Here is a 26,754-nt window from a genome sequence, read left to right as displayed (position 1 = left end):
TTGTATAAAATTTAGAATTTATCGATGAATACAAACTTCTTTAAGAAGAGTAAAAAAAAGTTTTATCAACTTGTTGTTTTCACGTTTGAGGCAGTTTTAGTCAAAATTTTGGGGCTTTTTTGTTCCCAGGCTCCAATCACTGCAATTTTTTACATGGCATCCTTATTTGACATTAGTAGAAATATATAAATGTTTAGAGTTTCTTTCATGTCTGGTGTTAGCTATCTCCAACATCAAAAAGTGCTGGATCTGCCCCTGAACTCTCTCTTTATATACACAAATATATATATATATATATATATATATATATATATATATATATATATATATATATATATATATATATATATATATATATATATATATATATATATATATATATATATATATATATATATATATATATATATATAAAGAGAGAGTTCAGGGTAAAAGAGTTCCTTCACAGTGAAAGAGTTATCTAAGTTTAAAGTTTAATTATAATAAAAAGTTTAAGTATAATTTGTCATAAGTTTTAAGATATACCGTATATATTTATTACTTATATATAATTTTAATAGTAAATATTATTAACATAAATTTTTACTCATTTAGATAAATGAGCAAACTTATCTTAAAATTACCATACTAAAAATAATATTTACTTGCCTGGATTAAAAAAATAAGTAAACTAGGTGAAAATTCTATTTATGTTAATTAATCGGATTATTTAATAAGTTTTTTTTAGTAATGTTTGGAATAAAAAAAAAAAAATTTTATATATATATATATATATATATATATATATATATAATATATATATATATATATATATATATATATATATAAATATACCACTGTTTAATAGGATTACCGTTCAAAAACTTCTTTAAAAAAAGTGAAGTGACCATGATCTTCTCAGTCCGAAGCGGTCCTTATTCATTTTACTATGTATAAAAACTTACTTAAAAGATAGTTTTGTAAATCAATGACTTTCACAAAGTTTATACAAAAAAAAAAAACTAATATAAAATTTAATAATAAAAACTTTTTAAAGAAGCACTATTAATCCTATTTATTAATTTGAAACGATTTTACTAAAGATCAAAGTTGTAAAATAAAGGTCAAATTAATTTATTTAACCTTTGTGGCTTAACTTTGCTAGTATGAAAGCTTAATGTCTTTTGAATGTATTTAAAAAATAAAACACACTTATTGTGTGTGAAAAGCTGGAAAAATGTAAAGTTCGCTAACCAAGTAATATTTTACTTTTATGTTAATAACATTTAAAGCAAATTCGCAAAGAAAGACATCACGCATAAAAGTTAAAAAGTTTTTTAATAGCAGATTTTTGGTATTCTGTTGGATGGGTATTACATATTTATACAAATTGAGGTAAATAATATATTTAAATGATAACACTATTATTACCTTTAATAACGAGTTTTATTTAATGAAATATTTTTTTTAAGCAATTATTATTACAATTAAATTAGTACATTTATTTCTAAAGAAAACGATAAAGATAAGATAAACCATTTTTCTTTATAATTTAAATTTTATTAAATAAAATTGATCTTTTACTGTATCTGCAAGAAGATTATTTGTTAACAAATTGATAAATACATTTTTCATTAGAAATTGGGGCAATTATTTTTGGTGCTTGAGGCTTTTAGTAACTTCGGTGTTAGATAAATGATTATTTAGAAATAAGTAGAGAAAATTGGTGACAATTTTTACAAAATTTATAAGTTTTGCATTATATGATATCTTATATAATTCTACTTAACAATATATTTTTATTTTTTTAATGATATTATAATGTAATGCTACACATTTTATTGTTGAAAATAATAATAACTTTATATTTTTGTATGTTTTTAAGGTATAATATAATACTGTAAAGGTTGTTAAAATTGACATCTTTACGATGCAGTTGTAACACTACCAGCGTCTATAGTTACATAAACGAAAATGATTTCTTCATAGGTATAAATAAAATTAAAACACTATTTTATATAAATAGATACATATTTTGTAAGTAAACATAGAACAGAAATATCAGATTTTAAATATCTATTTTAAGTTATATTTAATTTAAAATTGTAATTAAGCAAAAAAAAAAGGTTATTTTCGAAATATTGCCGTGTACGAGTTCAACAAAATTAAACCCTTATCTTATATAAAGCTAAGTAACTTTCTCTTTGTATTTCCAAGTGTTTAAAAAATTAATGTGAAATATCGTGTAATGGATGTTAATCAAAGGATATGTTCTTGTACAACCTTTATTTTGTACAGTGTAATGACATTAAACATGTTAACAGTTCAACTTATATTTTAGATCCAAAATGTCAACATTATTAAAAAAATGACATTCTAAAGGTAGACGGTGAGAACCTTGTTTGTTCACCAACGAAATTAAAACATCTAATATATTCTTTGCAGTTTTTAATCCATTCAAACTCACTCGAATTGAATAACATCAGTAGCTTCAAAATAAGATTGCACCTCCTAATGTTAGTTTCTCAGTAATTACTGAATGGCGTAATGTTTTAGGAGTTACTCTTTGTCTTTGCGTAACTTCGGTTTCAGACTCATTGTATTGCTTGATTCCGGGTATGTTTTTTGCCGCTTTCAAAATTCTTTCAAATTCCTTATCTGATCTAATTCTTCAAATCTCTATGGCGCATTTCCAACGTAGAATACTACAACATTTTGTCAGGTACTGCAACAACTTTTTGTTTTTGATAGAATCTCTAGAATAGCAGATAGCTTTAAAGTGGTTTTGTGAAAATTGAAAAATCTTTAACGTTGGTTAATTTATCTGAGTACTTCTTTTTCTTAAATAAAACATTTGTTAAGTTTGATTTAAACCAATTTAAAAATGTATTTTCTGTAAAACATTTTAAGAAAATAAAACCATGGATACCTGTTACTATTTAGATAGGTACGATAACAAAATGGTGGCAGTGAAATGTTGGACAATAAAATGCTTTTAAAGCACAAAAATTTACCAAACCTACTTTCCAGAAGGGGCAAACTTTTTCGAGCTATTTTTGCCACCACAGCCAAAGGGGCAGGAGTAGCAGTTGCTACCCTAGGATACCCCTCTCCAGCGTGCTTGTTCACTTGACACACTTGGTTGATGATTGACTAACCAACACTGACAGTTCTTTTTTATATTTAAAAAAATTGTTGTTGCTTTATTATTTAGTTATTAATTGTTATATTATATTTTGTTTTTTGTTTTTGATAACTTGTTTTATTATTATTACACACAATTTTCTCTTAAAGTTATGTAATGCTATAGGTTTTTTTTTTTTTTTTTTTTTTTAATTAACTAAGGTGTTTACTTGAAATCAGTATTTGCTCTATATTTAAATATTTCGTGAAATGTAATTTCAGAATACATTTGATATGAATGATAATATTATGTTTTAAATAAAGTAAGGCGCTAAAAAAGTATAAAATCTTGGAATAACCTTCCCTATGACCAAAAAGCTCTCCATTCAATTTATGTTTTTAAGAGTAACCTATTCCATTCTTTCCTAATCAAATACAGTTTATCCAAAGATATGCGTATCTATGTATAAGTGTTTGTGATAAGCGCATGTGAATAAGTGTGAGTGTATATGTATGTTTGTGTATATGTATACATGGATGTGTATGTGTGTATGTGTATGTTTGTATATATTTATATGTGTATATATGTGTGTGCGTGTGTATGTAAGTATATATATTTATATATATATTTGTGGGTGTGTATGTGTATGTATATGTATGTATATATGTATATATGTATATGTGTTTATGTATGTATGTATATATATATATATGTATATATATATATATATATATATATATATATATATATATATATATATATATATATATATATATATGTATATATGTATATGTATACATGTATATGTGTGTGTGTATGTATATATATATATATATATATATATATGTGTGTGTGTGTGTGTGTATGTGTATATATATGTGTATGTATATATATGTGTATGTATGTGTGTGTATATATATATGTGTGTGTATATACAGTGGCGGATTTACTATATGCGAGGCCATAGGCAAGTTTTCTATTATATTAGTTGAGTTTTTAATTCTTGTGTTCTATTGTGGTTTGGATATTTATTAGAACGTAACGAAGCAAAAAACGCACATAGGTTTTAAATGTACATTAAGTATTTTTTTTATTTTGGATGAAGATGCACCAATAAGACTACTCAAAATGCGATACCATTTATTTTTTTCGCAGATTTTAGGAGGATCGATTACATTGACTTAAAACTTAACCTTTCTGACTTTTAAAGACGCAAACTCATCAATTAAATCAGAACAGTCCAAGGACCGACTTATTTTATTTTCAATGGAAATTAAAGCTAATGCAGATAAGCGGTCTTGACCCATAGTGGAACATAAATAGTTTTTTATGAGTTTTAATTTGAAAATTTTTATAAGTTTTTAATTTGGTTTTTTACATCATTCATTACTTACATTATACCAAAAAATTGTAACTCGCACACAATCATAGCACAACATTTTTTATACCAACAACAATCATACTATAGCTATAGCAATATAACAAACTATAACAAACGAGAAACTAAAAACAAAATTGTTGTCAGGAAAAATAAAAAGATCGTTAATAAAGACATTAAAGTGCTCACAAAAACAAGAATGGCATAGCGACGTCAAACAAATATAATACTACAGAAACCACATATCTTTTCAATATAAAACCAAAAACGTACCAGGATTTTGTATATTAAAATGTACATAAAGAACTCAACTCATAAAATGCATAAAGACTCAAAGTCAGAAGGAAGGAACAAGCGTCCTCATGAAAACATTAATGTAAAATAATAAAAATAGTATGTAAATGTGATAAATTAGTAAAAGAAAAATCAGTCTTTGTTGTAATTTCTGTAACGTCGAGTCTAATCAAAAGCCAGCGTAAGGAGTGTATATAAAAGCCACAACAATAATAAGGGAAGTGCCAGTCGTAAATCAAAGAACCCAAGATGGCTTTAACAGCAATGCAAGGAGAGTCTCCAACTTTAGACTTCACCAACTCACCAAGGATATTTCCAGGGAGGGGGCAGCCCCGCTTATGGGACTATTGTCAATAACTGTTAGCAAATGTAGCCATACTTCATCGAATCCACAATGGATAAAACACCTATACATGGAATAAACACTGATCTATGGCTCAAAGAGAAACCGCTACAACAAATACCCGGAACCAGCATAACATCCCATCACTGCTCAGATTATGTCTTGTGCAACAGTAAAAATGTAAAGACAATATTATATAAAATAAATAAATAAACAAACAAAAAGTCATTCAGTTAGGAGGATGGAAAAACAGAAAAAGCCTTTGAGACGTGTAGGTGTATATGGGCAAAGATATACTAGAAACCGCATACTCTTTCATATGGTTGCCAGGCATTATGTATAACGCAAAAAAAAATTGCTACATACATAATAATAGATGTATATGTAAAGTTGAATATTTTATAAAAATACTGTTTATAAAAATACTGTACGCATACATTATATTGAATTTTAATAAATGAGTTTCGTTGTTTATATTTATTGTACTAAGAAAATTTTTTTATATTACTTGTACTAAGAAAAAAAAATGCGAGGTCACCTGAGCGCGAGGCCACCGGCAAATGCCTGCTTTGCCTGTGCTTAAAACCGCCGCTGTGTATATATATGTGTGTTTATATATGTGTCTATATATGTGTGTATGTAACATAATGTGTGTATGAACATAATTTTATATTCTGATATTTTCATAATTACTGTCGTGTAAGGTTTTTATATAACCAACTTTATCAATATATTTGATTATCTATTTGAGTTTATAAATCACAGTATAGTATAAATCACATTAATAAAATATGATAATAACATAAATCACATTAATAAAAGTTGTATGTGTGTGGCTAATACTAAATTACTATTATTCTTTTTATGATTATTGTAATTATTTTTATTGTTGTCATTTTATTTTTATTATTATCATTATACTCTTATCATTGTATTGTTATTATTGTTACTACTACCACTCTTATTATTATCATTATTAGTATTTTACTCCTTTAACTTTTAATGTTTGCTTTGTTACAGCTGTGGACGATTATTACTATTAGCATTAACAATATATTTAGTAGCTTTTATTTACAAGGTTTTTACTTAAGATTAGTACATGTACTATTTGTAAACTTCCGTGAATGTTACAACTATTTCAGAATATATGAATTGATTGATTGATTGATTAAAAATAAACAAAATTCAACATTAAAGTATATATTTAATTTTCAAAGTTTTTTTTGAATAGTATTTTTAGTTCTATTTTAATTGTTTTTAGAAATGTTTACTAGTTGTTTTTTATTAACACTTTGTCATTTTCCCTTAAAAAATTTTAATTTTTTACAGGGTTACCGCTTAATTGCAGCATAACCCTCTCGGTATACATACTAATTCAAATTTTAAATACAATGCCAAAATCAGTCACGAAAGTTAAATGGCCATTAAAGTAAACTAAAATTGATTGCAATAAAAAATTTTGTATGGACAAAATGGAACATGAGTGCCTTTCGGACATTTATATTGAAAATGAATTGGCTAAGTATCTGTCATAAGATATATTGTCATATGGTCACATTTGTGAATAGACAAAAAGACAAATTTTTTGAAATTATTATTTTCAATATTAACTTCAGAGGAGCCGCTCAATAATCGTACTCAATGTATATCAAATTTGTTGCATAAGTGTTATTTAATCCAGATGCGATTCATGAAAATATGGATGTAAAATGATTGTAACAGAAATAAAACACGGTCATTAACATGTTTGACTGCATGCTTTTAATTTAATTTTTTTTTTAAATATACATGTTTATAGTGGTTTCTAACAGCTGTTATGCCAAGAGCGTAATGAAAGCTCTTGGTTGCCTGCCACAGTTTACCACTTGTAACCACAGTTTACCACTTGTGTAATCAAGTTATAAACTGTGGTAGTTAAATCAAAACATACAAAACATACCTGTAAACTAAAGCTCGTGGTAGCGTTAAGAAACAATCAGTTTTTTTACGCTCCGATGAGCTTTAGTTTACAGATTTTTCAAATATTAGATTTGATTTTAGCTTATTTTTTAGCTTGGAATTAAGTTTTAAAATTACTTTCTTTTATATCTTTTTTTTCTTCCAATAAAATTTTTTTATAAAACGTTTATTAATACTGCCGTTTTTTCCATTTTTTCCAGGATTATTTTTTATACTTTGGTTAGCGGGATAAATAATTTACTTTCTAAACGGTCTGTTTAAATAAAGAGGCACTGCTTCTAAGCATTTCTCTTTTTTTAGACGTAATCTACTTGTTTTTTTTGTTTGTTTTTTTCAATTTTAGCATTTACTTTATTTGGATTATGCGCTGTTCTGTTTTGAAACAATATTTTTGTAAACTGTTTGTAGTTAGACCATAGTGTAAATTTTCGTAAACTGTTTATAGTTAGACCATAGTATAAATTTTCGTAAATTGTTTGTAATTAGTGTAATTATAGTGTAAAAGTGTAATTAGTGTAATAAATAGTGTAAATTTTTGTAAACTTTTTAACTTTAGATCATAGTGTAAACTGACTAAGAATACTAAATAAAAAGATTTTCTAGTTCAATAGTAAAAACTTTATTGACTGACAGAATTGTTAGTAAGACCCAATATAGCAATGCTAAAGCCACATGTTGCAAGACCGAGGCCAAATTAACACGTCAAAAAAATAAAAATAAAAAATAAAGACAAATGTTGCATGGTCAAGTCCAACTGTTACTAAACCAATACCATGTGCGGCAACATAAAAGTCAAGACCTACATGTTGCAAAAAAAAACAAAGGTTTTTATTTTGTATTTATGTTTAACAGAAATTTAAATTTAAAACCAATATTAGGTTGTAAAACCAATATTAGGTTATTTAAACGCCACTATATTTAAAAAAACGCAATTTTTAAAACTTGTTTAAAATAAAAGTTAGTCAGAAAGGATCAGTTTTAAAAGTAATGGAAAAAATGCAAATGAAATTATTAAGTAAGATTAGTTATGAAACATCCCGGAAACATCCCGAAAAGTTTTGCATTGAAAAGAAAAGTGGAAGACTAAGACCGCGGCTAAGAATTTAAAATTTATGGTCTTAGGATAAGGTCAAAGTCAGCAGTTAATACTGTTGAGTGATTTGTATCGTATTTTTGGAGTAAAGCTTTTGCACTCTATTTATCTTTTTTTTTTGTGCAAGTTTTATTATTTTCTTACATAGCTGAAATAAAAAAAAAGTAATGAGTAATCTTGGTTGAGGTCAAGGGCGGGTCCATAGGGTAGGGGGGGAGTATTTGCCCCTCCCTTAGATATTTTGAAAATAATTTTTTTTTGTATAAATTTATATATTTAACTGAGCAATCGTTTGAAAATGGAAGTAAATTAGTGAGGCTATTTAAATATGATTAAAAATTTTAATAAGTTTGTATGGTGCAAAAAAAATCGGACTCATAGGATATCGATATATAACATAATTTCATAGTTGCATAGATTAAGACAGTGAAAGACTAATATTCTACAAAAATTTAACTAAAAATCTGAAAATTGCTCTCTTCCCCCTACTTTACTTGATAGTTTGGATCAACCAAACCAACGCCCCTCCCCTCATTTAAATGATCCTAAATGATGCATCAAATAAAAAAAAATGAAAATTGCCCATTCTTACTAAATTGTCTGGATTCGCCCCTGGTTGAGAACTTGTCTTGATATGAGATCTTACATATATCAAAATCAAATATCAAATCAAATATATTCTGAATAAAGTTGTTACATATACAAATAGTAATAAGTACTGATATGAAGTAAACACTTTTAATATTCAATAATAATAAAATAATAGAGATACTTATTTCATACAATAAAAATAATAGTAGTAATAAAAGCTATTAAAAGTAATAATAAATATTATAAAAAGTTATACTATAGAATAATAATAATAATAATGATAATAATAATAATAATAATAATAATAATAATAATAATAATAAGTACTAATGACAATGAAAATAATAACAGCAATAATGATAAGAATAATAGCAACAACAATAATATAACAAAAAAGTAATATAAAAATAATTATAACAATATTAACAACAGTAAGAATAATATTTATAATAATGACAATAACAATAATAGTGATAAAGAGAATACCAATAAAAATATTTCAGTTTAAGAAATATTAAAATAATAAATTTAACAAAAGATATTCAAATTAGTATCATAACACAGCAGAAAAGAGAAAAAATATGGGATAAATATGAGATAAATAAGAGATAAATAGAAGCTCTGATTTAGGGTTATAAATAAAAGGTTGAAGAAAAGTATAAGATTTATATTAAAAAAAAATAATTAAAGAAAGCAGTTTTTAATTTTAAGAATGATTTAAGAGATTTTAGTTGGGAAGGGAGATTGCTCCATGTTTGTATGCTTTTATGATGTATGAATTCATGGCCGTAATAAACAGTTCGAAATTTTTGGTACTTATGTGTTATGAGTTATCTGTTTCAAGTTTCAGTTCTTAAATGTCACAAGTAACATTAAATTTAATATTATAAGCACTACCAGTTGCCATTTCTTGTATTATAAAAAAAAAATGTAATGTATTAACGAGCAGTAAATAAATTGTTAAAAAAAATTAGGTCAAAATATGATAAAAACTAGGCCTGTAAATCGAGCCGAACGAACCAAGCTTGCCAGGGCTCGGCTTCGCTCGTTTACATATTAAGAGTGTTCAGGCTCGGCTCGAGCTCGTTTCGAACATGAGATTCTTTGTTCGAGCTCGGCTCGTTAAGGATTAGTATTGTTTGGGCTCGGCTCGTTTTACATGTTGCTCGAGCTCGACTGGTTTAAAACTCGAAATAATTATTGTAACCTGTTAGTTTAAAGTTCGTTTAGTAAAAAAAAATTGTTCGTTAAAGGCTCGTCTGTAAATAATGCAAGTCCAAATCAACAAACAACATAAACAATCCTACTGTCTATTAAACATGCAAATAAACAACATAATGAAATAAGATCCCACAAATCTAATAGTTCAAAATAAAAGTTAAAACTTATAGTTCAATGTTCAAACTTAATGTTCAAAGTTCAAACATAATGTAAACTCTCACAAACATAATAATTCCTATTAAACACTGCACTCTAATAGTTCAAATTACATTTTCACAAATATAAGTCTTGCTCTCATTGCATTGAATAAATATATATATATATATATATATATATATATATATATATATATATATATATATATATATATATATATATATATATATATATATATATATGTATATATATATATATATATATATATAATATATATATATATATATATATATATATATATATATTCGAGCTTTAATCGAGCCTATATGAACGAGCCTACGATGTTCAAGCTCGGCTCGTTTAATAAACGAGCCTAATTTTTTGTTCAAGCCCGGCTCGTTTACCATTTGAACCGAGCATGAATGAGCTCTTGTCGAGCCGATCACCGAGCCGTTCACGAACACGAGCCAGGATTTACAGCCCTACTAAAAACTATACCGCTCATTTGTTTACTAAATTAATAAGAAACAATTGATATGCATATAAAAGAAATATTAGATAAAATAAAACTAACCTTTAAAAAAAAAAAAAATTGTTTATCATTTGATGATAGGCGTATCAAAGATTTGTTATTTTGAATAGTACCGGTAATGTAGGGTATTTTTTGCTTCTTGAATATAAATGCTTAAATTAAACACTAGTTAAATTTGTCATAAGTCTTGTTTAATATTAGAGTTTCTTATTTCGACCTTAATTCTCGTATCTTTAATACCCGTTTAATTACCCGTTAAGATTATTAGAAAAGTAAACTTATTGGCGGATCAATATCTTTTTTTCTTGGCCCTCTAGATTGTTTGAGCCAAATTCAAATTCTTATCAGTTTAGGCTGCCTCCAAAATGAATGACATAGCTGAGTAAACTTTTGCTCAGAGAGATATTATAGCACATCAGAAAATGTACTTTCAGGTGATACGTTTAGACTACTTTTTTAAAGTCATTGTTTTGTGATTTCAATTGAACGATGAAAATGTTGATCGTGATTGGTTGTGTTATTTTTCAAAACTGGTAGTATACTCATGTAAGCTATATGCAACAGACAAATAAACAACACTGTTTGAAATTAATGATTCTTAGTACTGGAAGGTCGTAGTCAAGCATTTAAATTACCATGACGCCAGCTCCTTATACAAAAGTAAATAAAATTAAAAAGTTATAACCGTAAAAATTAAAACGAGATAAAAGTCTTGTAAAACAATACATTAGGGTTGTCCACTATGCAAATATTATTTCAAAACACCGGAATTGAAGTTTTTCCAATTCTACTATTAGGGTATTATGGGTAAAAACATTTTTATAACTATGTAAAAACATTTTTCACATAGTACCCTATGTAAAAAATATTTTTACATGTAATGTAAAAATATTTTTTACATAGGGTATCTAGCCATAGGGGGCCACATAGGGCACATAGCCCCCAAACATGTAAAAATATTTTTTACATGTTTGGAAGCTTTGAGGGATCTTCAGGGCAAATAATAAAATTTAAAAAAAAATATTTTTACATAGTACCCCAATAGTAGAACTTCAATCCCGGTGTTTTGAAAAAAAAATTTCATAGTGGACAATACATGCCTCGTTCGACAATAATTGATTACACTTCAAAAACCGTTTGATAAGTTGATGCCAAAAGAATTTATAATGTTTGGAGTTGGTTGCAGATTATAATGCATTTCGTGTAGAATACATTAAACTACGCGTCACACAGAAAACAAAAGTTGGAAAATACTTTTCTGCGTTTGTAGAACCAACACCTAATATTTTACTCTCAGATCAGTTAGCATTGATAATTTAACATGTAACAACAAGCAGACCAATTAAAGATTTATAAAATTTGTTCCAATTTATGAGCAGGTGGCAAGCGCAACTTTTGTCTGGTCATCAAAATGCAGTAAATGCGTTGCAGAAGGATTATAAAACATCTCAACAGATTCGCAGAAAAGTATTTTACAAACGCAGAAAATTATTTCCAAAAGTTGGAAAATACTTTCTTTTTTTTTTGAACCAACACCTGTTATTTTACTCTCAGATCAGTTAGCATTAATAATTTAACACGTAACAACAAGCAGACCAATTAATGCAGTAAATGCGGTGCAGAAGGATTATAAAACATCTCAACAGATTCTTATTAATATTTTTAATAATTAACTAAAAAAGTTAACAAGCAATTGAAAGCAAAAGGGTTTACTGCAATTATAAATAAGTTAGGCACAGAGCTAGTAGTTTTGATATGGTCAATGTTTTTAGAAAGATATAACAAAACAATCAAAATTTCTTCAACATTCAAAACTAAATTTAAATACCGGAAAAAAAGTTGCCGTTTATAAGAACTTTTGTGGAAGAGTTTTTGAATTCAGTGAAACAGAAGAAAAATGCAAAAATGTATTAAAACTGTTTGCATTATCAAGAGAATAAAATGCAAACTAAGTGAATCTGAATATGGGACTTATTGTGATGCAGAAGATGATGTTGACGCCAGAGTGACTAGTTTAAAATTCATATAAGTTTTACTCAAATTTCTTCAAAATATTGGCAAGATATCATCAGACTTGAATTATAGAATCTCTAAATACAATGTTTATGATGATAAATTTAGTTTTTTATCTCAAGAATAATTTTTAATATTAAAACGTCTAAAAGTTTGTAAGCCAAAGAAAAATATTTGCCGCGCATTTAATGAAAGATAAAATTGTTCAGTTTGTTGCTTTATTTAAACAGTCTATCTAGGGCTCAAAATATTATAGCATGGTACATTAGCTACTTTTCAAACATTTCAATTATATTACGCATGTATCTTTGTTTAATTGTGAGCAATTACAGCAGAGGATATCCTTTATAATAACTTAAGCTTATTAAAACCAATTTAAAATCAACAATAGGCCAAAAATGTTTGAACGTCCTGTCGCTGTTTTACATTGAAATGCTTCGGCAGCTTGATTTCGATTCTGTAACTGACAAATTTGTCAGTAAAAAATTTGGAAAAGTTAACGTCTAAGATTTCAGTAAAAGAACTAATGCAACTAAACAAAAAACCATTAGCAAAAAGTTTTAACAGTTTTTAAAATTGAATAATGTAAACCAAAAGTGAACACAAATTAAAGTTTAGCGTTTGCATTGTTGTACCAAGTGAAATGACATCTAGTGAATGAAACATTAGATTAATATGAATGTAAAAGTTATAAAACTTTTGTTGAAAGAAAAAACTGTTTTTTAAAATTAAACCATAGTGGCACAAATAAGTTTATTTTCTTTTAAACATTACTGCCTCTCCTCCATTCCTCATCCTTACAGCTCCCTCTCCTTCTTGAATTTTATACAAACAAAGTTTCAGATTTAAAAAAAAAAGGTTTTTTATAGTAGTTTTGTTGTATTTTATTTCAACAAAAAAAAAGTGCGCGCATGTTTTTTACAAAAATGTATGACGTCGCAGCGTAATACCTATTTTGAGAATAGTAGTAAAATATAAAAGCATTCAAATGTTTCAAGGTAACTGATAGCAAGTGAGAAAACTGATTTTAAAATGCCAGCAATATTGGTTTTGAAAAATCTTCTACCTTTATATACGTATATACCTTCGGAATAATTTTAATAAATGTTCAAAGAAGTTTTAAAGCCAACAAATATTTTTGGTTTTTTTCTTGGGGGGGAAGGGGTATCTAAGTTAAATTCTAAATATAGCAAAATCAAAAACGTATATACCTTACTAAAACATAATTAAAATGCATAGTTTAAGATTGTAAATTTTAGGTTTTAAATTTTTACTCTGTGTAAAAAAAATCGCAAGGGATAATGAGTTGTACCGTTGAATTAATAACGTTATTTTTCTCTATCAAGCTTCACTACGTCCCAGATCCTAGTGCGTGAATGTGTAATTTGACCGGTTTTATCAAAACATTTAACATGATAATTTTGTTTATTCATTCAAAAAACATTTCGTTTTTTAAAAAAAAGCACAAAGTTGCTATTTATAATTACTTGTTTAAACAAAAGAAGTCAAAAATTTAGCAAACATAGAGATTACTAACGTAGTAAACATTTTTTATAACAAGTATTTAAAAACAATTAGGTTGATCTTTGTTGATTACAAAAATCCTGACTACACTTGCAGAATAACAATGGAAGTTGTCAAGATCATATTATCAGAGTATTAAAATTAAGCAGGCCTAATTAAAATAGTATTTCTGTGTATATATCTGTTAACTTACGTAAACAATCATAAGACATCATAAGTAAGAATTACTTTATAGAGAAAAAAGGTGTAAATTATAATCGAAAAAGTTTTTTGCAAAAAAATAATTTCACAATTAGTAAAAATGATAAGTAATTAAGGCAATAACATAAGTTCGGCATTCTCGAAAATGTTGATGTTGTTATAAATACTAAGTTATATTCATTTATAAAATAAATAAATTTATAACTATTTGAATATAATTCATATAAAAAAAGGCTTTTAAAAAACCTTTAATATAAGGCTGAGATAGTCGTGACGTGCCTATAACTTTTCTGACAATACCCTCATAAAAAATGCAACCTTTCATTGGGCTAATAAAGTTTTTTAGCATTTGAGACTTTTCGGGGTTAAACGCTTAAATTACTTTATTCGAAACATGTGTATCAAATGTAATATCATAGCAGTTGGAGTCTAGGGAAAAAACATCGGTTTCCGAAGGATTCTCTCAGGGTTGGAGTGGGTGGATATGTATTTTTTATCATTTAATGTATGTGTTTTTTATCGACTAACGATTAAAAAAAAAGGTCCTCGCCGTTTGATATTTTCCGACTAGCGGTCCATTTGCAGAATAAAGGTCCAAATTTAAAGACTAATGTTTGAGTAATGTTTTTGTAGGGGGCAATTACATCTCCTACATTTTACCCCTATAGCCCAGTCCTTATTTTAAATGAGTGGAATATAGCTAAGTGAAAATGTGTTATACTTTTCTAAACTTAATCACTTAATCGTTTAATTCACCGACAGATCAAAAACTATGACAGTATAAAATTTTGATCATACTTATAAGTGAGAGGGGTACCAATCCCTAGTTTAGGACATCTGATGGAAATTTTGGCTTGAATAGTTTTTATGCTTAGCAAATTTAAATCATCAAATTAAAATTTTTGTTGAATATTTTTTTTTAGCGTTAAAAAAAGCCGTGTTTAACGGTTACGTAGCTTTTTGTTTACGTAAAATAATACCTTTATTTAGCTCTCAACAAAAACAAGTATTTGAAGCGGAGTTCCACGACAAAATTTTAATCCGTTACAAAATACATGTTTTAATGAATGGAGAAATAATTTCATTGGTTGGAAACTAAAGCCTAACAAGTTTTTTTGACGAATTAAATAATTTAACATGATATATTAGAATCGGTTAAATTCTGAAAGTGTAAAAAGTCTCTTATATTACAAAAGTACATAACAAAAGTTTACATTAATAGTATATTTCAAAGGTATGATATATTATCATTATAAAAGTAGCGAAACTCTATACTTTTATCGTTATAAATACTGATTTGAATAAACACTTCAACACTTAGTTATGTAAAGTGCATACTTGTTAAAACATTGCTTGAAAAACTTTGCCCAATAAAACTTGTGCTTCAATCAGTAAAAGCATTTTTTAGTTATGGTTTTATCGATAAATTGTTCAAAATTTGGATGCATGTTTTTATTGTTAATAAGTTGTGTTTTTGGTAAGTTTCTATATATGACAATTTTTTAGTTTGTATATTTGTTATAGTTTAAAGTAAATATTTCTGGTTAGTATCTAATATAGTAAAGTTTTATAAAACTATTAATATAAAAAAAAAATTAAGCAAGAAAGGGATACAGGTTGAGTTTTATACTTCATAAAAAACTTTGTTTAACTTTAACCTAATATAATCTTACTAAAAATGAGGTTTTTTCAAATTTTTTATTATAAAAATTGAAAAAACTTAAACTTTTTAAACATCTTTGCATCATAGAAAAAACCTGTCGATCTAATCGCTATATTTTTTTAACAAAAATGTTATCCAGCTTATTGGAAAAGTCCTACCCTGATTAATACTATGCAATAAATACTCTAATTTTCTGATTTTATAAAGCATAAGCGTATTTCCTAAACAGGGTGAGAATAAACAGCTAATTTAATGTGATTTTGGTCACTACGTAATTTTTTTATTTCTTAGAATATGGTTAGAATAATGCATAAGAAGTGCTAGGGGGTGGTAGGAGGAATACTGGTAAAAATCAAGAGATTACAGGAAGTGTATTTTGCATAGAACCTTTTATTTCAGTTTGGTTTGTGTGAAAAAATTTACATACTAAGTTTAAAACTTAGTTTTTTCAATAAAATTACATATATCACAATATTTCCAAAGCTGCACTACATAAAATAAAACATCAACCATCACTATATACTATGTCCTTAACATAACTCCACCTTTTTTTATTATAGAAATCTGAAATTTAAAGCTTTTGTTTTTTAATTTTGCTTGAAAGTCCAACCCTGGTAAAGATTCTTTGTTTTATAAACAACCATGGGCAGCAAAAACTTTCCAACAATGTTACCAGACAACATACTAGTAGATTTCTTCGAATTTTTTTTTTAACACAATACCCATGACCACAACAAGCAATAAGATAATTTGGACCTTGGATTATCTGTTGAATTGGTCTCTTCATATTTATAGGTGTTTTCTGGAGGTATATTCTTCAACTCTTGGTACAAATTATTAAAATAATTGTAAAGTTGTCTACAGCCCTCCTATTTTTACATTGTCAGCAATCCTTTAATATAAACAATGAAAGAATGAACCCAATCTTCCTCTGGCATAGTATTTTTTAATTGAGAGTTGGTTATTTTTGTTTTATCACAACATTTAACTCAAAGTTTAATGTCCAAAGAATTAAATGGTCACACCTCCAGTCAGTCATAAAAATAATTGTTTGGAAAAATAAATTTTCTATTAAACTAATAAGTTTGGTTCTTATGTGTACACATCATGTTCAGGTACAATATACCTGAACATGATGTGTAGAAGAAATAAATAAAGGCTATAAAACAAGTTATACACAAGAACCAAGTTACACATAAGAACCAGACTTATTAGTTTCATATAAAATTTATTTTTCCAAACAATTGTTTTTATGACTGACTGAAGGTGTGACCACTTGTGTAGCAACTTTTATGATGTTTAGATCCGTTTTTTTTGAGAAATTGCTTGATAACTCCCTGAACCACCTAACTCATGCTATTATATATTTGCTATATATATTTGAGAAAAGGCAACAAAGAAAAATTTTTTGTGCAGTCAAAATTTAGCTTCTACATATTATATTTAAAGCAACTGAATCAAAATAAGAAAATATTTAGCTCTATTGTGTGTGTTGCTTTACAATTTAGTAAACTTGCTACTGATGGTCATTTTCACCTTTGTTTTTCATAGTCACACCCTTTGACTGTATATATTGATATATATTTTTAAAGTTTCACAAAAGTAAAAATGGAATAAATATTTTTATTTTATTATATAAAAATAAATATTTTTATTCATATTATATAAAAATTATGAAAAGAAATTTAAATAGTTGTTTTGTGTAATTAATTTAGTAACTTTGTAAAAACAATTTTAAAAAATTGTCTTTAATTTAAATCATTGTTTCACACAAATTTTTACTCAACATCAAATAATAAACTTTGCATTAGTTTATTATGAAGTATATTTTTATATTATATTGTGAGAAATATTTTTTATAACTCCAGTGTCTGACAACAATTGTCTGACACCCTAGGCTTATTTCTTAAAGTGTTACTATCTATAATTAATTCAGGTTTTCTGTAAATCTAAAACATAAATAAAGTACTTGAAATTATTAATAAAAAAACAATCAAATTACAACCATATTGTTTTAATCTACAAATATTTGTGGTTTGCAATGTAACTTTTCATTCTTTAAATCTTACTGCTAGCAAAACTTACTAGATTTACAATAAGTTGGTATTGGTTATTTTAATCTAGTGCCACTGACCCTGGTGGCTGGCTCATATGGCACGGTGTTGCTTGTTGTTCTGAGAGTTAGTTTTTTTTTAACAAAAAACATCCATTATAGGCTATTAGTACTGGTATGTATGTTATTTATAGTACTGTAGCATGTAGTTGGTTAGACACTTACAACTCTTACAATGAGACACTTGATTAAAAAATTTAAAATCTTTGAAATAGGTTTTTAAATAAACATATGAACAACATGCATATGGTGTTACAACAGTTTTTTTTTTTTCAATATTTTAAAATATAATCAAAGTAAAAATATCATCACATAGTTTTGTATTTTTGAAAGCAAATTATTCTTTGTACACTACACATTTTATTATAAGATATTAAGTGTGAAAAACAAATTCAATAGATTTTTTATTTTGTTACATAAATGCTTTTTAATTAAAAAAAAAATTTATTTTATTAAAGTTATTTACAAAATCAATAATACGTTTGTACAAAGTTTAGATCTGTTTAAAATAATAGTTTTTATTTATATTCATACTTTGATAAACAGTCTGATGCCAAACTAAAATACTGATAGGGGCTTCAGTATATGCATGTGTTCCTTATTTAGTCAGTCAATGTATGGTAAATTAACTTTTAGAGGTATGAATATATACTAAAAATTTATTATTATTATTATTTAATAATAATAATAATAACAATAGTAATAAAATATATATATATATATATATATTATTATTTGTAGATTTAATCAACTTTTTTATTTGATAATACTAGGGACTCGCCTATTGTGTAGAGGTACTAAACAACCTCTAAATATATATGCATATGTATATACATATATATTTACATATATATATACATACATATATATGTATGTATGTATATATATATATATATATATATATATATATATATATATATATATATATATATATATATATATATATATATATATATATAGTTCTATAGTTTGTTGCGTTTGGGAAGCACGGAAGGAAAAAAGTGATTCTTACACCAACATATACGTCACTTTTAATTACTTTTGACTTTCGTCCAACATTTGCGTGTTGGAAGAAAGTCAAAACCATTAATTTAATTAAAAATTAATCGTTTTTTAAAAAAGCCACAAAAATGCAAATTTAATTGACCAGAATGTTTTTAAAAACATTCTGAATGTTTTTAAAACATTCTGAATAATTTTAACAATATAAACAATGTTTTTATTTTTTTTAATAAAATGTTTTTATTTTTATTTTTTTTACTGTAAATCATGCGCGGAGTGTTGCTACATCGACTATCTTATAGCCTGACTCGCAAGGGAGTGCTGCTACATCGACTGACAAATAGCCTGACTCGCAAGGGAGTGCTGCTATATCGACTGACAAATAGCCTGACTCGCAGCGGAGTGCTGCTACATTGACTGAGGGTTTGGTTGGGGCAGGCAGTCTATCAATTAATAAAAAAAAAAAATTCCGGTCTTGCATTTTAATTTTTACTTTTTGTCAACAAAATATGGAAAAAACTTTCGGACAGCATATAAGAGTTCTATATATATATATATATATATATATATATATATATATATATATATATATATATATATATATATATATATATATATATATATATATATATATATATATATATATATATATATATATATAACAAGTTTACGATCAGATAGGTATGTTTGATGTTCAGTAGGTGCAAAGTATGATATAGCCTACAGTAAAACATGGAAAAATTAATGTAATGGTTTGGGAATGTTTTAGTCAAAATGGTGTTGGTTTTCTCCAAGAGTTTACTGGAACTATGAATCAAAATATATACAAAGATATATCTAAGAACATTATGTTATCTCATGCAAAGAATAAAATACCTTATAGATAGATATACCAGCAGGATAACAATCCCAAAGACACAGCCATAACAGCAAGATAATAATCCCAGACACTTCAAAAATTGTTCAAGAAGAGTAAAGTTTGTATTTCAAAAAGATCATCCCAATCAACTGATTTAAGTTCTATTGAACTTTTATGATATTATGTTAACTGTCAAATGAAAGACATCAAGTCAACAAGTCATGCTCATTTATTTACTAAATATGGAACTAAATTTCTATTTTTGTTTGCATTAATTTAGATGACTATAAAATTGTGCAAGTTTTTAAAACCAAAAGTTATTTTTTAAATCAATTAGAATAGTTAAATACTCAATATTTGTTTAAATGAAAATAAAAAACATAAAAAGTTTTTAATTGGTATATAATATCTTGACTTAAGTAAAGTATGTACTGAAATATTAGTGAAATTCAATTGTTTTTTAACTTGATTGCAAATTTTTGTATGTTAATGTAAGTAACATAGTTTCTAACATAAGTAGCATTTTACCATTGCAAACAATTTAAAAATAAATTGTTGCAAAAAAATATCCAAAAACATCTTTTTAATGTATTTTTTCAAACTGATACTTTTCTCATAATCCAAAATATAATTTTAATTTAAAGTTCCATAGAGATTTTTAAAAATTTTCTTTCTCAAATCACTATGCAATTTTATTACTAATAATGTTTGTTTTTCTATTACTTGAAACAAAATATATGCAAATTATTTTATAAAGTGTTTCGTTTTGTTAACTCATTATAATTTTTTTATAGCATATTCTGTAAATAGAACACAAACTCATAAATGTCGTGAAGCAAATATTGCTGTCGAACCCAAGAGTTCACTTTGTTATAAAGATGAAAGAAAATGTGATGTGGAAATTTGCGATATTGAAATGTCACAATGTCAAGCTATATATAGAAATATAAGTGGAAAACTCCGCCATTGGTTTTTTTCTTGCTTTCATCATGGAAATCAAGAATGTGGTACAGATACATGTCCTTTACACTATATACCTAATCATGATCTTTGGTATTGTTGTTGCAAAACATCTTTGTGTAACACAAGAATTTATTATCCTTTAGAACCTACTTTTAGTATCCTGATCGGTATTTTTATTTTTTCTTATATTTGTTTTGAAAATTTTTAATTATAGTTCAATATAGTTTTAAAGAAACTGCTAACTTCCAACACAGGTTGCATTTATATTTAAGAAAATGTTAAAAAAAACATTTGAGCTCATTTTTTTTGATTAAAACTAAATAATGTATATCAATACAAACTAAACTTGTTGTTTTAAAGCCTTTACAATAAATGCCCTACAGACTTGATAACATATTTCAAACCTGTTTTTAAGAGTTTCAGTAGTTGGTCCATAATATATTTAAAAAAATAAAATTCAACTAAATTTACTATGAAGTTTTAAATATGATTAACATAATTTTGAAATTATGTTAATCATATTTAAAATAATTTCGAAACTTTCATATTATTCAGTAAACATTTATACTTGTTAGTTACTTGTTAACAATAAAGATAATGAAAATTCAAAATTTAGCAAAAATTCCTACTAAATTGTTTTATTTTAGCTATTTCAAGTTACAAAAATCATAACTCATCCCTAACCCTCCCTATCCCATCCCTCAACCCTAACTCATCAGTGATGCACTTCTCTATTTCTTGCATTTTTGTTGTTGGAAAAATTAAGTATTTAAGGATCTATAAATCTTCAAAAAAAATTGATTTAAAACAGCTATGCTTTTTTTTTAGAAAATGCTAGCAGATCGATAGCCACTCAAAATAACTTTACAACTGAAGGTTCCAATTATCTTGTATTAGTTTATATATTAGTACCACTTTCGGTAGTTATTGTGTTGATAGGTTTATTTGCATGTATCAAGTGGAAATACAAAAAAAAAGAAGATATTTTATTGGTTTACGAGCGGGACTCGTCCAAATATGAGTATTTAAATATTATACACCAGGGTCAGTTCACTAAACTATGGTTGGTTCAACATCAAGATCAGAAAATGGTTGTCAAATTGCTTCTTCCAACATTACAAAATTTTTGGACAAATGAAAGAGAAATTTTCATTAAATATAATTTAAAGCATCGAAACATTATAAAATTTCTTGCTGCTGAAACTGAAAACATTAACAATAAACTTCATTATTTAATAGTTGTAGATTACTATGAAAAAGGTTCTCTTGTAGATTATTTGAAAAAAAATGTTATAACAGTTCAGCAGATGCTAAAGTTCATTTTTAGTATTGTTCGTGGGCTTGTATATCTTCATATGCCTGAAAGTAAAAAACCTCGAATAGCGCATAGAGATTTAAAAAGTGCAAACATATTGATAACAAATGATTTAGAATGTGTTATATGTGATTTTGGATTAGCAATTGCAGTAGATAAAAACAATTTTCAAACATGTTTTGATAAAGCTCAGGTAAGAAAGTTTTATTTTTATCTTGCATTCCTTTTACAGTTATTTATTTGTAATCAGTAAGATAATAATAACAATAAATTATTAAGATTTAATTACTCGCTAAATTAATTATAAGACTTGTGAAACTATCATTAATAGTATTTTTCATAGAATTTGTTTTGGCATTTGTATTATTCATTTTTTGTACTTCAGAACTTTAGTTCTTAAAATACTTCAGAACTTTAGTTCTTAAAATACTTCATAACTTTAGTTCTTAAAATACTTCAGATCTTTAGTTCTTAAAATACTTCAGAACTTTAGTTCTTAAAATACTTCATAACTTTAGTTCTTAAAATACTTCATAACTTTAGTTCTTAAAATACTTCAGAACTTTAGTTCTTAAAATACTTCAGAGCTTTAGTTCTTAAAATACTTCATAACTTTAGTTCTTAAAATACTTCAGAACTTTAGTTCTTAAAATACTTCATAACTTTAGTTCTTAAAATACTTCATAACTTTAGTTCTTAAAATACTTCAGAACTTTAGTTCTTAAAATACTTCAGAACTTTAGTTCTTAAAATACTTCAGAACTTTAGTTCTTAAAATACTTCAGAACTTTAGTTCTTAAAATACTTCAGAACTTTAGTTCTTGAAATACTTCAGAACTTTAGTTTTTAAAATACTTCAGAAATTCAGTTCTTAAGTACAAAAACTCTGGAAGAACTTTTTCTAAAACTTTTATAAATAAAGTTTTTTTTAATTAAGAAATTTTTCTCTGCTTAAATTAGATATTTTTTTCTTTGTTGGTCTAAATACTTTAACAAGTCTTAACCAATATGTATAAGAACCATTGTATCTTCACCAACTGGTGTATTCACAAGTTTGCAATCACATGCACATATTAAACTTTGTGTTTAAATTTTCATGTTTTCCTGACTCATAAAACCTACAACTTTTCAAGTCTTTTGTTAACTGTTACCTTGCTCTATAACTCTATTCTTTTTTTTTTCTAGTAACTCCCAACTTAATAGTGGTTGCTTGCAGCCTTGCTGGGAGCGAATCAGAATAAAATATATATATATATATATAATTCTCAAAATAATAAAATAAAATAATATAATAACAAAAAAATGAACCTAGTCAAGAGTGATTAAAATCAATTAACAGTGATTGTTTGAAATGACAAAGTTTAATAGCAGATGATTGTGGTTTTGCGGATGAAGACTTGAGAATGATTTTTAGGTAAGGTTTCAATTCTATTTACATAAAACCTCCTTTTCCTTCTCCTTATTTTGAGTTTTAAAAAAAATATTTTTAAAAAGAGTCAACTAGGAAAAAGTTACACTGGTCTAAATAACATAAAAATTGTAGTGTTGAAAGACTTAAAATAGTGCTGTTGACAAATAAAACTTCAAACCTTTGGCAACAAAAAATTGTATGTGATACCAAACTGCATTACTCTAACTCTTAAACATGAAGATAACTCTATTATGGTGGTATAAGAGCTTCCTCATTTAATGGTATTTCTCAAATGCATAGAGTATATGGAGTTCTTTATGCAAAAAGGATCATAAATGTCTTTTTGGATTGATTTAATTATGTTGTATTTTGTTAGTAATACAACTCTTGCTGGTTTAAGAGTGAATGCTTTTATTCAACAAGATGTCATTCATTTTAAAATATTTGTTTAATAATATAACTCTTGTCCACTGTTATTGTTGTCTTCATGTACAATGCACCAATTATCTCCTTCACTAACAATAGGTTTTTATTTGCTTTTAAAAAAATTCACCTGATGCTTTTATTCAGCCAGAAATTGTTCATTTTTAAATAGTTGTAAAGTTTAAATTTATTTTTATAATCTTTTTTAACTGCATCAAGAACATAACAGTCAGATAGTTCCCTTTTTAAAGTTTAGGCTTTTTCCCTGATCCAACAAACTTTACAGTTTTACTGTAGTGTTCACATTTCTTCACCAATCTGCCAATAGTTGAGTTTTGTTGTTTAGACAATGACCTCGATCAGCAGCTTCAACTATTTATCCAATTTCCTGTGGCCTTTTTAGTCAGTTTTTTCAAAGATTTTTTATATAATATATACTATAGTTAGTATAAAATATATAATCATAAAAAAACGTTTTTACTGCTAAAAGGGAAAAAATCTGTTTTGGACAAATTTATCAAAGAGCATTATTATAGATTTGTTTTTGCCTTAAAAAACATTAAAGGTTATTGTTATGGATACTGCAAGTGTGAACACTAGAAGAAGGAATATGACCCAGTTACCAATGCTATTTTTTAAAAGAAACTGAAAGAGAGTTTGTTGGTTTTCAACATCATGTTCTCGGTGTTTTTTACAGTATTGAATGATGAATTTGGGGAAACACCACATTGCCAAATAATAAAAGATAAGATTGAAAACCAATGAAAGATTGTTATAGTGTGATTGTGTGATATTGTACAGTGTGACCTGTAAATGTGTGAGTTGTGATTGTATGATATTGTTTAGTGTGATTTGTAATTGTGTGATTTGTGGTTGTGTGATATTGTTTAGTGTGATTTGTAACTGTGTGAGTTGTGATGGTATGATATTGTTTAGTGTGATTTGTAATTGTGTGATTTGTGGTTGAGTGATATTGTTTAGTGTGATTTGTAATTGTGTGATTTGTGATTGTATGATATTGTTCAGTGTGATTTGTAATTGTGTGATTTGTGGTTGAGTGATATTGTTTAGTGTGATTTGTAATTGTGTGAGTTGTGATTGTATGATATTGTTTAGTGTGATTTGTAATTGTGTGATTTGTGATTGTATGATATTGTTTAGTGTGATTTGTAATTGTGTGATTTGTGGTTGAGTGATATTGCTTAGTGTGATTTGTAATTGTGTGAGTTGTGATTGTATGATATTGTTTAGTGTGATTTGTAATTGTGTGATTTGTGATTGTATGATATTGTTCAGTGTGATTTGTAATTGTGTGATTTGTGGTTGAGTGATATTGTTTAGTGTGATTTGTAATTGTGTGAGTTGTGATTGTATGATATTGTTTAGTGCAGTTTGTAATTGTGTGACTTGTGATTGTATGATATTGTTTAGTGTGATTTGTAATTGTGTGAGTTGTGATTGTATGATATTGTTTAGTGTGATTTGTAATTGTGTGATTTGTGGTTGTGTGATATTTTATTGTGTGTTTGTGTAATACTGTTATGATAATAGTGTGATCATATTGAACTTTTGGTTCAATTAGCTTGTGTTTTCTACTTTTTGAAGAAACTGGATGATTTATTAAGTTTCAAAAAATGTGTAACCCACAATGCAACAGTAAATCTTTCAGCATTTATTCTTCTACTAGAAAATTAAAACTTATTTTTATTCAAAATAGTTTTGCATAATTTTTTTGAAGGCTCTGAAAATTGATTCAGCTAAGGCTCCCGAGAGTGTAAATCTGGCCCTGGTTTTGGAGTTCAGAATCTTGAAGAACAGAAATTCCTTTAATTAATCCGTGTGCAGAACAAATAAGTGCTTTTAAGATCTTTATGGCATCTAAACAAACAGACAAATTTCATTTTTTGTTCAATTTACTTTGTTTAACAAAATACAATAATTGAAAAGTATGCTAGATTATGAAATTTAAAGTTTTTTTTCTAATGCATGAAATAATTTTTCCTTTATTTTACTTTTTTCTTTCTTTTTTTTCTTTACATTCTTATAATCTTATTGTAAGTTTTTTAATTGCCAAGTTTGCAATTTTTGTTTATTTGTAAATTTATACATTAATAATGAAAATACAACACTACCAAACAGTTACATGATTAAAAGTTTGAAAAATAAAAAACTTTCAAAATATTTTGATTTTTTGTACAGATTGGCAGAAAAATCACTGATTACATTAACTGAAATAGGTGGGGGGTGGAGGATGGGCATAATAATATATATTAATTGTTTGGGTTTGGGCAGGCAGTATATCATATAAAAAACATTTTTTTTTTTTTCATCTTTCATTTTAATATGTTAGGTTGGTACTAGAAGATATATGGCTCCTGAAATATTAGATGGGGCAATTGTGTTCAATTCAGAATCATATTTTTTGATGGATATTTACTCAACTGCTCTGATCATATGGGAACTTGTTTCAAGATGCAATTTTGAATCAGGTTTTTGTTTGTTTTTATGTTTTCATTTATTGTTCATTAATGTTATATTTTTTATCATTGTTTTAACATAATAAAGCGTTTTCTTATGTTGATGTTTTATTGTTTCTT

At 26.4% G+C, this 26,754-nt stretch overlaps 1 protein-coding gene across 3 annotated transcripts in view; it reads left to right on the top strand.

Moving 5' to 3' along the window:
* Positions 1-1,214: 1,214 nt before the first annotated feature.
* Positions 1,215-26,754, top strand: part of LOC100214129 (activin receptor type-2A) — a 30,860-nt gene continuing 5,320 nt past the window's right edge. Inside the window, exons 1-5 of one of the 3 annotated variants that reach the window (XM_065809879.1) lie at positions 15,418-15,642; positions 15,817-15,885; positions 20,840-21,175; positions 21,837-22,516; positions 26,508-26,646. In XM_065809879.1, coding sequence (XP_065665951.1) covers positions 15,819-15,885; positions 20,840-21,175; positions 21,837-22,516; positions 26,508-26,646 — 1,222 coding nt within the window. In that variant the 5' untranslated portion in view covers positions 15,418-15,642; positions 15,817-15,818. Of the gene's footprint in view, positions 1,375-15,417; positions 15,886-20,839; positions 21,176-21,836; positions 22,517-26,507; positions 26,647-26,754 lie in introns of those variants that run through there. The other 2 variants (XM_065809880.1, XM_065809878.1) reach the window with 2 other exon arrangements.

The sequence above is a fragment of the Hydra vulgaris genome, chromosome 11, assembly GCF_038396675.1.
Source record: "Hydra vulgaris chromosome 11, alternate assembly HydraT2T_AEP".
Taxonomy (NCBI): domain Eukaryota; kingdom Metazoa; phylum Cnidaria; class Hydrozoa; order Anthoathecata; family Hydridae; genus Hydra; species Hydra vulgaris.
Note: the sequence above shows the minus strand (reverse complement) of the source record. Positions and strands in the feature narration are given on the sequence as shown.